Raw genomic sequence first — 11,017 nt, forward strand, 5'->3', positions numbered from 1 at the left:
GGTCAATTAGACTCACTGGCAAATCAGTTGAGCGAGGTTTCCTCGTGGTGTTTTATAAATGAAAAGTAAACAACTATTTTGGACCCATTTCTGTACACAGGTGGCATTTTCTCTGAGCCAAAATATGGGGGGTTGACATACTTCACAGGTGTTAATAGTTCATCTAGTTTCCAACATGTAAATGTCTAATGTCTGACATACTCATGCTTTTTCCACTCGTTAATTCTAAATACAGTGGTAGTTAATCTAGTTTCCAATATGTAAATGTAGAATGTCTGACATACCTACAGTACTAATTCTGAATACAGTGTTTAGTTGTAAAGTGGTGTGTCAGACAGTGAATCAGCAGCAGTCATGATCAAGTAGAAAATATCCTGTAGTGTCGTCTTGTACGGAGCTATTGAATGAATTAGCCTGCTTAAGGTCTGATAAACCATAAACACTAAGCATACATACCATTCTAAGCATACAGTATACATAACATTCACCATATTCAAAACTCAAGAGTCTTTCTCAGTAGAAACTTAGCGTTTTATTTCTAAAAGGAACAGTTGAGACAGAAAACCATTCTTTCTGACAGACACCCTTCTTTGCAGTAGAAAAAAAGTGACTCATATACAAACAGTATAGCAGGCACCACAACTGAGGCCTGTGTGTTCTCCTACATTCAATCCATAACACTTCACTGTTAAATCTCTGTGGCTCACATTGCTATTTGCGCCAAAACCAGAAGTCATCGACCTTTTTCGCTCTGAACATTTTTCCATTTTCCGTCTAATGATAGGGGAAAAAATATAAGCCCTGTGAAAAAAAGCAGTGGCTAGTTTTTTGCCTTCTCCCCATTCCCATAAATTGCAGACACCCATCGGCGTCCCATCCCTTACGTGCAAAATACTTCCTTTAAGTTACATTCTCGATCCCTCACTTATTGCAATACCCTATACCCTCCCCCGCCCCCCCAGGCTTCCTCTATTCACATATAACAAGAAGACGATTCACATACCATTGGGACCATGAAAAACAATACAGAGACAAGAGCACACAAACCCTAAAGCCAAACCTTTAGCAGCAGCAAACAAACAAAATAAAAAAAATAGGGACAGACATTGGGAGAGCACAGGGACTGTGTGTCCATGCCATGACTAAAGTTAGTGGACTTGGAGAGTTGGCTCAAGTACAAAAGAAAGGTGTGTCTTTCACACCCAATGGTTGACTGTACACTGCATAGAGGGAGAGGGAGAGGGCCCTTATACCATCGTGGTAAGCATATCTCTTTCTCTCTGAAAGCGATCAATTATGTGGTACCATGAATACGAATACAGAAATACATAAACTTCAATATGAAGCGACAATTCATGCTGTACCAAAATCCTTTCACTTTCACATTCTGGCGTTCGAAAAAAGAAGGCATCGTTCTGCATCAGTGCAAACTTGACTAGTCTCTCTCGGTGATTGGGGTAGGGGGGTAGGGGGTCGGGGGGTTAAATTAGGATCCCTTGCACTCAGAGTGCTGGCGTGAGATCCTCACAATCAAACTCAAAGTGATCTGTGAGAACATTCCCCCTTTTTTCTTGTGCAAACAAAAGACAGCAGAATGGAAAAAAAGAAACATGGAGAAGCATATGCAATTCAGCAGTGTGCACTACAAGAACTAACAGAGACGAATTTGACTTCTGCAGCTGATCTTGTCTTTGTAAAAAGGCCTTGACTTAATACAGGGCTGAAGTAATGCCATCAACCTCCATAGAACTGACTTTGACAATCATAGACAATTGCAAAAGGAAGGCGTTTATGTTACAAGGAAAAAATAAAAATAAAACAAATAAAAAACACTTCAATTTGAAACTCTAATGAATGCTTTTAGTGCACAGCAAAAAAAATGAGATACTTGCAAAAAAAGGACAACCATTTGTCAGGAAATACAGCTGAACATTACCCTGTTCAGCCAACCCGAGTTGAGTTTCATCCTGCTCCATTTTATCTTGCCACATCGGATGACATGACGACGGCAATGAGCCACATTGGTTAATCTCACAGACTACTCTGTACTGGGATTAGTGTGACCGGAACATCCGAACGCTAACCGTCACTTTCCCTCTCATCCACATTTGCAATACTGTTCATTTCCCCAGGAACAATCCCCCTTGATTATATTTTCAGTTGACAAAGCAGGAAGACAATGTGTACATCTCTTGGAACTGATGTGGGGGGGGGGGGGTTCGAGCTGTTAGCATCGCTGTTAGCATCTGTGATTGAAAGTTCAAGTTGACGGGGAACTGAATGGCTTCGGCCAATGGCTATCAGCGGTTCCTGTTTTGGAATAAGCCTGTTATCTCCGCTAGGCTTGGTCCAAGGTCAGATCTCCACAGGCTTCATCTATAGGAGGCTTTGTTTCTCTTGGGTTAGTCGTGTTGGGGTAGTTTTTTTTTATTTTTAATTTTATTTCGTCAGATCACCAGTAGGGGGTGCTGCTCTCGATGTGGCCCCAGCTCTGCCACTCGGGAAAGAAACCACTGGACGTCCTCGGGCTCCCGAACTGATCGAACTCCATCTCGGCCTTCTTGCTCTTGAACTCCTGCGCCGGCGCCTGGATGGGGCACGAGTGCTGGTCCTGTTCGTGCTCCGCTTGGACCAGCTTGTAGTTCTTGCCGTCGTTGTTGTCCCAGTGCTCCTGGTCCAGGGTCTTGTAGCAGATGCAAAACTCCACGCTACTGTTGACGCTGGGCAGGTCGATGTAAAACGAGAAGGTATCAATGTCCAGACAGCCGTACACGTTATTCATGTAGATACAAGGAACGTCCGTGTAGGTTTTCCACGAGTCGTACGTTATCCGGACGTTGACCGACTTCTCGAAGCTGACGTTGCTGACTTTGATGGTGCCGCTGAGGGACTTGTCTTGGAGAACGCAGTTCTCCAGGCTGACGAGGTTCTTCTTTAGTCGGTTCCGGAAGTCCAGGTAGTCTGCGGCTGGCTGGGCGAAGTCCAACATCAGGCTCTTCTCTTTCTCCACCCTCAGGCCCACGATGGCATTCTCCAAGTCGGACAACTCGAACTGCAGGTCCGCCAGGGGGTCATCTTCGAATTCCTTGAACACGTGGATGGCGGTCAGGGACATGCCCTTGGTGTCTGCAAACACCACACTCTTCTTGCGCTTGACTTTGGGGCTCCTCCAGCCCACGTTGGCGGCTTCGATCTCGGCCTTGGAGCTTATGCAGGGGCGCAGCGGCTTGTACTGGTTGACGAGGTTGCGCGCCTCGTAGGATCCCAGGAAGCTGCACACTGGCGGCGACTGTGCCAGGCAGATCCGCATGGCCACGTCGACGGGCATGATTGGACTTGGCATCGGCCTGGGGTTTAGTATCTGCAGGACCCTGCGGTGGAGAAGAAAACAGCAGACATTAGACTTTCATTTAGCAACAGGCCGACAAGTAGACAAGAGAGACTACACAATGAGCGCACATCAGAGGCAACTAGAGTGCACAAACGTTAACACTATGAGCACACACTTGGGTCAGTCCACCATCTTAACTAATGCACATATTTGGAGTACCAGAAAGCGGCATTTGTCATCATTATCATTTAAGATTTGAACCTCAACAATAGGCTATAGTCTCTCAGTACCCTAGGCAACAAATAATAGAATAAGGAAACATTTCCTTTTTCTCATTATCATTATTATCATTTATTATTATTATCATATCAACTTCTGTGTGACCCTCCTTATCAGTAATTATTATTATTTATCATGTTAAAGTTAGTGTGCAGTTTTAACAGTTTCCTTAAATCAAGCAAGTTTCTGTCATCTCCCCTTGACGCCATGTCGAGTGTGTTCGGAATGAGTGTGTTCGGAAACAATAGTTAAACGCTACATTGTCCGTCCTGGCCATTATAGGCTACATTATGCATGAAACTGTAGTCGAGACGGAGTCTCAGGCAAACGAATCGTGTCTAAGCATGTCTATCACTTGCCATTCGGGCTAATGTGAGACACATAAGACAATACGATCCATTTAAAATATCTTATTTAAAGCTTCAAAGCGATATAGTCACGATAGTGCTGTTACATTGGCATTTCCATCCAGATAGCCTACGTTCAGTTCAACGTAGTTCTTTAGCGTGTTTAAGCCGGCCTGACGCACTTTATCTTACCTGGTGCAATTCATTGGTAGTCTGAACAGTTCTTCTTTTTACCGGTGAAAATTAAAAGAAAAATATAATAATAGTTGAAATGAAAGTAGAAACTTAAGACTCTATGAAGACTGTTTCAATGAACAGCGGAGTATTTCGGTAAAGCATTATAAAATAAAAACCAGTTTGGAACTGTGAATGCCTATGGGTCCTGCGACACACCCCCTTCTCGACTCAGCCTGGCTGCACTGGCAGTGACGGGGTCGCTTTCAGCCACCACATCAAGCCTATTTGCGTATCGCAGTGCACGAGAGCCCCGACAGCCAATGACAATCTGGAAAAGTTTCGGATTCAGCCAATCAGCGCGCACCCTCGCATCACTCCTGGCGCGCGTGACAAAGCAACGCAGCCTTCAGTTTCACTGACCAGGAAGTTTGAAAGGAGAGGGGAAGGAGGGAGAAAGTGAAGAGACGTTACCGAAATACTGTGTAGACCCCTGTCGGGAGGTACTGTAGATGTGTCTCTTGACCGTGCCATTATTTCTTTCTTTCTTTTTTCCTTTCTTTCTTTCCTTATTTCTTTTCTTTCTTTCTTGTTTTCATTCCTTCTATCTTTCTCTTTTTTTCATGATAGGTCTACACAGCCTAGTTAAAAGGCTAGGTCTACATTTTCAGTGTAGGCCTAAATAATGACATCAATTAAATCAACCCAGAATGGACTTGTGTGTATAGGGTAGCCTAATGTAGTGATCTACTGGATCATCCTTTCTAAGGAAGTGAAATGTAGGTCAACGTGAGATATCACTTAGCCTACCATATTCTCTGGAACTGGTTCCTCTAAAAATGATGACACTGAGGAACTGCACTCATTAACCTACTACGCTGTCTGACATTGAGCAGTGCAGTCAAACTAAAATGATCTTATAATAGCTTATTACCACTAAACCACACTGTAGACTATAGCTTAGATATTGTTGGCTATAAGGGTATGCCTGTTATTCTCAGAAAACTTAAGCGGTTCATGCTCTTGATAACATAAACAAACTCTTTTACATCAGCTGATACAAGAGCGGACGCCATGGGACCAGTGGCTCTGCATCACGTAGCCGACATTCTCAGTCATCACAAGGCTTGCGGTAACAGAGGATGCAAAGGTTTCCTCTAACTAAAGCTTGCAACAGATAAGATAGGTCACTCTAAAAATGACTGCGTCTATGTGACACAGGGAGAGAGAGAGAGAGAGAGAGAGAGACGTGGAGAGAGAGTGTGAGTTCATTAAAAGGTCTCTCTCTCACACCTCAGAAGCATCATGTGGATGCACTATAATGCAAATATACTTCCATATTAATCATGTAGTCAAAACATATGACTACAGTTTGAATATACTAATGTTACCATATGAAACTGAAAGTTACTGTTTAACAGAGCTCCGCAGACTTGTTTGTATCCAGATATCTTTACATAAGGACGTTTGTATAGCTGCAGTCATAATTTACATCTGAAGTGACAGTGCAAATATTACATCACAAGTAACATGCTAAAATATACTGATTACTCTTAATCTGATTAAAGAAACACATACTGATTACTCTTAATCTAATTAAAGAAACACACAAACATGGCTTAACATCCCGTGTATATCAATTGTCAAACACGACTTAATATCGCATCTTTACTACTCATACACATTCAAATGAAATATTGTTTTAAACTGTGCTAAAATGTGATATTTTAGGACAATTAATGCTTTTTTCCCCCTTATACATTGCATTTAGTGTGTCACACTCAGTGAATGTGCATCATAAACATTTCTGTTTACCACAGCCTTATTTAGTAAACATTTATACGCAATGAGTAACACTAAAAGCAACACATAAAGCAACGCCAGATAGATCAGGATGTGATGAAACAACAATTGCAATACCTCTTAATCTCAGAGTTTCCCTCAATGTTTGCTGTTGTCCTGCACTTGGTCCTTAGTCAAACAAATGCCCTTGCTGAAGTTCAGCATACCAAGGTCTGTCGACAAGACAGGAAGATCGCATTATTGGTCAACCGAAAAACTGTAGAACAGGAAGCTTGTACACAAGGCCAGCCCTCTAGCAATATCAGCCCTGTTATAAACAAGCCAAATAGACTCAGGAACATTCCTCTTCTTCATGTGTGAGAAGGCATTAGCTTCATGAAAAAAACGAATCCCTTAAACACCAATATCAGGTCTTTGCTGTATCATATCATAGCTAATGGTTTTTTGACCATCTCTCTGAACACAACGTATTTCACTCTGCAAAAAGAGAATTATCTCAGACTTGCAAATGAACATGGTGACATTTAATTGGAGCACAATTGGCTATTGTTTTTCAGTGGCAGCAGGTTGAGTTATTGACCATATCCTAAGCATGGGAAAACAATGGAAGGGAGGGAACGCCTTCAAGTCATATCAGTGCGCTCGAACAGTAAACACGCACGGGGTACACAATACAGAGTGCAGTGGCGAGTTCAAGCCTGCCAAGAATCCAGGTGTATGCACAGGCTGTTAACCTTGTTTTAGGAGGATGTGTTTTGATGGAGGCCTTACAGCTAAAGGAAAGCTACAGGAGTCCCACCCCTAAAATGCTCTAGTTTTTTTTTGTAATCAGCCATATTTCAAATCAGTCGCGATGTTCGATCCCTGCAGGCAGAAGCATTATGATTTCTGCATTATGTCTCTTAAGGGTTCATAATGAAGATGGGGAACCAACACTCTATTTGACCTCTGACCTCTGTCTCCGAACCACTGACCCTTCACCCTGAACTGTTGACTCAATGATATGATATCAAACACAATATCGGAGACCACGGAATGACTCAGTACTCCTCATGTTGCTGCAAATGAATGCCGCGCGTGGAATTAATCTCACTGTAGGGACGGTAATTAACTTTGCCACCTCACGTTTAATGTGATGCAAGCTGTTGCACTCCCATACGAAATGAGCTGCGGAGAAGTCGGGCCTGCTAGTCGGAGTCTCCCCGAAGGCTCTAGCACAGGCTCGTGCTGAGGCGAAAATGAGACACTCCAAGCTGTAAGATGAATGGACAGCTGACAGGGATAGAGACAGGAAGGGTTATTTTTAATGTGTCCTAGTGAGGTGTGTGTGTGTGTGTGTGGGGGGGGGGGTGTCTCATTGTGTCTCTTGTGTAAAGAGAGGTGTTGCGCAATTCTGCTTCGTAAGTGACTTTGAGTGCAAATGAGTGGCAGGCTGTATTGTCATAAGGTCACGTCTGTGTCAGACAAGGACAGGAATATTAAAGTACACCACTTAGAACTCCTTGACATTTTCATAATGTTGTAGTGGCAATTGGCCTCCAATTTGACAACATTCAGTCAAGCCATATTAAACATCTATGACTTTGCAGACAGTTGACTGGACTTTGGTCTTGTCTCTCATTATCTTCTATGATGTTGGAATAACTGTATGACAAGCATACAGAGCAAAAACAAATTTAAATGTGGTTTGTGACCTCTAAAATATAATTTATTGCTCACCAGATGTGATATGGTAGTTAGATATAGATATTTGAGTTGGCAGTGACTGACGTTAAATTACCTGAGGTAGATCAGGTGAAGGTTTGCCTGCCTGCCTGCCTGCCTGCCTCCCACAGGGTGCTGAAACACTGTCACTATTGCAGGCTGTGGCAATATTTGCACAGCTATTGCGAGGTTGCAAGCCCGCATTTATAAATAAACCTGCACAGCACACTGGACAAAAGCCATCGGGGTCAGCTGTGAAAGAGACACATCAAGAGGCAGCCAACGGCTGGCTGGCTTGCTTGTCCGCAGGAGATGGATATAGTTCTGCATGTACGTGCATCTCTCAGCTCATGGGCAGCAGGTGACTCTTGAACTGTAGTGGCCCTGATCTCACCCCACATCACCTGCCTGCAGGGAACCTGGCCCCTCGCTCCGCTCTGTGTTCAGAGGAACGGAGAAGCATTGACAGGGACACAGTGGGAGGGAAAGTGGTCTTTTGTCACGAACGTCCATCTGAAAAGACCTGGGTCACTATTCTGTGAAATCATTAACCATGATATAATCACAAAGCAATTAGAGATGCATTCAAAACGGCCCAATCTCTCTGATGATGAAGTGGAAAGTTTGATACTATGGCACCTTATTCTAATTGTGTGAAACTATTGTGTAATACTAACTAAATACTCAATAAAATTATATCTACGTGTGAATCAGTAAAAGAGAGTGTTGGCAGCATGACTTGTGCATATGTAAGAGCAGATATTTTTAACTGCACTTTTTTTCTCTCTCATCTGCACTGACTCTACTGTCCAGATGTTGGGTTATGTTTGAGTTTTAACAAAAAACTGAGCAACGCTGCCCTCCAGTGTGCAGTAGTGTTACCTAAGAAATCTGAAGTTTAATGTTGTGAGTGATCCAGTTATGAAATATTTGGTAAAATCACATTAACATAATAACATTGAGGAACATTTCTTTGTCTATCTATAGAACCATCACAACACATATGTATGTTTATTTATACAACTCCCCTCAAATGTTATGTTACTAATCTATTACTAATGAAATGTCACTAAAGTTGAGCCAAAAACCTCTTCTGCTTAAGTCATTAGTGACTGTTAGGTCATTCTGGGAGGCAATTACATTAAGGCCATTCTGGGAGGTCGTTACATTAGGCCTGCAGCTACAGCTGGGGTACAGGGGCCGTTGGCTGCTGGTTTTTCAGGTCGGGCAGGAAAGGAGATCAGGTGAAGGCACTAATCCAATCCACCGGAATGAGTCTCACTAGCCTATAGTTCTCTCACAGCAAATGTTTTTCCTTGTCTTTCTTTTTTTTTGGTCCATTCTTTTTTCCTTTCTTTTCTTTTTTTTGAGGGGGGGGGCGTTTTATGCCTTTATTGAGTAACAGTGGAGACTAGTGACAGGAAGTGAATGGAAGAGAGAGAGTGGGGGTGAGATCCGGAAAGGACCACGGGGCAGGAATCGATCCTGGGTCGCCGACGTGTGGTGCAGGTGCCCCAGCCGGTTGCGCCACAGCTGGGAGCTCTCTCATTTATTTCCGTCTCGCTTTCCTCTTTATCTCTGTGTCATTCTCCTTCCTCCTCGCCACCTTTTTTTTGTTTTGTTGTTGTTTATTTCTCGAACAATCACGACAATGACCTGCCGTTAATCGTTTTCATTCCTATTTTATTCATTTCATTACTATTCCATTAAGTGTCTACCCACTTTACAGTCTAATACAAAAATAAGAGGATCCAAGTCATAAAACAGAGCACTCTCACCAGCCACCTCCAGTGTATCCAGACAAGTGTAATACATTAGCTATGCTTGTACTTTCATAGGGTTAGAACAGACACCACAGCATATGATTAAAGTACAGTATAACCTAACAATCCGTGCGTAAATGCATATTCTGTATGTTCAACCTCATTCCAGCAATATATATTTTTTTCTTGTAGACACAAAGCATTTAGTTTATAATATTTCTGGCACAGCATATATGTTGACATTCTTCATACATTCAATCTTCTTGGTGCACTCAATTGTATATTAATTTTGACATAAGTCGTAAACAGGACATTTAGGGGCCCAAATTTAGATGGTGGCCAAAGTGCAACGTTCATCAACAAACAGCGTTTTCGTGCATTAACTGTAGCTATCGTGTGGCAGGTGGGCACATTGAGCTGACTCATCAGTATTTGCAGTCTTGGCCATGGTGTCAAATTAGGAAAATTATTTTGTAATTTAACTAAGTCATTGTACTTTGCCCAACATTCAAATGAGAGCCCTTAGAGTCAAACGTAGTTTGCATAATGTTTCAGAATGTGCCAGAAGGTAAAAGAGTCACACACAAAATGGAATGCTTCTGTTTTTGTAGAGGGCACAGCAGGTATACTTGGAGACAATTTGTGGTTTTGCCAACGGCTTCTCATGATACTGTAGAACAACACACACACACACACATATATTTTTATACGTACACATATACATACAAATATGCACACACATGGTCTCTTTCACTCTCTCTCACACACTCTCTCGTGCGCACGCACGAACACACACACACACACACACACACACACACACACACACACACACACACATTCAAATACACAAAAACCCCACATCATTCTTATGACACAGCCTTTTGTATTTCATATTTACAGGTATACTGAACACGTATACACTGAACAGCTTGGCTCCTCCCCTCTGTGTTTTGCGGAACATTCACACAGAGAACTGAGAGCCAGAATCCCAGGACACCCCACAGATGCCCTCCATTGGCAGAGTAGAACACTACAGTAACGGAATAGAATACAGAGAGGTAGAGGACCACAGCTACAGGGGGCCAACCTTGCCTTGGCAGACTGCCACCCCTCTGATAGGATACTTTAAAACATTACACATTCATTTTTCGGAAAAGTGGAGATGGGGAGGGTCGTTCTAGGTTTGTTTTGAGGCGGGGTGGGCTAACTCCGGACCCAGTGGACTGGCACCCAGTGAGGTTCTCTGTCCAGGCGATCCAGAATGTTCCGCAGTTCCAGGCAGGCACTGGCTGAGTCCTCCTTCACGAGGACCCGGTCAACCAGGTGGCCGTACTGCTGGTCCATCTGTTCAGCCGAGTGCCTCATCTCCTGCAGGTCTTCCTCCTTAAGGTCGAGAGAGAGAGAGAGAGAGAGAGAGAGAGAAAGAGAGAGACAGAGAGAGACAGACAGACAGAGAGAGAGTGAGAGATTTGACAGGGAGAGTGAGTGGAAAGCAGAGGGAGAGAAAGACATGATGGAGTTGAGAGGCAATTCAGATATAATGATATAATGCAAAATATGTTTCATGTAAACAATAAAAAATATAGGTATATTTGTGCGTATCTCTTTACTGCTAT

The 11,017-nt window shown here is 43.0% G+C and overlaps 2 protein-coding genes across 4 annotated transcripts in view; both read right to left on the reverse strand.

The window, feature by feature from the left end:
* Nucleotides 1-509: 509 nt before the first annotated feature.
* Nucleotides 510-6,189, reverse strand: LOC134069895 (protein phosphatase 1 regulatory subunit 3C-B-like). 2 transcript variants are annotated; one of them, XM_062526030.1, is made up of 2 exons: nucleotides 6,052-6,189; nucleotides 510-3,371 (listed from the first exon to the last, which is right to left on the reverse strand). In XM_062526030.1, exon 2 carries the CDS (start codon nucleotides 3,341-3,343, stop codon nucleotides 2,453-2,455), a length of 891 nt encoding a protein of 296 aa, XP_062382014.1. In that variant the 5' UTR covers nucleotides 3,344-3,371; nucleotides 6,052-6,189; the 3' UTR covers nucleotides 510-2,452. The 2 variants fall into 2 exon arrangements, with proteins under 2 accessions (XP_062382014.1, XP_062382013.1); XM_062526029.1 differs by lacking the exon at nucleotides 6,052-6,189 and adding an exon at nucleotides 4,150-4,743.
* Nucleotides 6,190-9,304: 3,115 nt separating this feature from the next.
* The window catches only part of LOC134069977 (MAGUK p55 subfamily member 3-like), a 61,384-nt gene continuing 59,671 nt past the window's right edge, over nucleotides 9,305-11,017 (reverse strand). For both annotated transcript variants that reach the window (XM_062526154.1, XM_062526153.1), the window contains one exon: nucleotides 9,305-10,784. In XM_062526154.1, coding sequence (XP_062382138.1) covers nucleotides 10,605-10,784 — 180 coding nt within the window. In that variant the 3' untranslated portion in view covers nucleotides 9,305-10,604. The remainder of the gene's footprint in view (nucleotides 10,785-11,017) is intronic.

This window comes from Sardina pilchardus, chromosome 22 (assembly GCF_963854185.1).
Source record: "Sardina pilchardus chromosome 22, fSarPil1.1, whole genome shotgun sequence".
NCBI lineage: Eukaryota > Metazoa > Chordata > Actinopteri > Clupeiformes > Clupeidae > Sardina > Sardina pilchardus.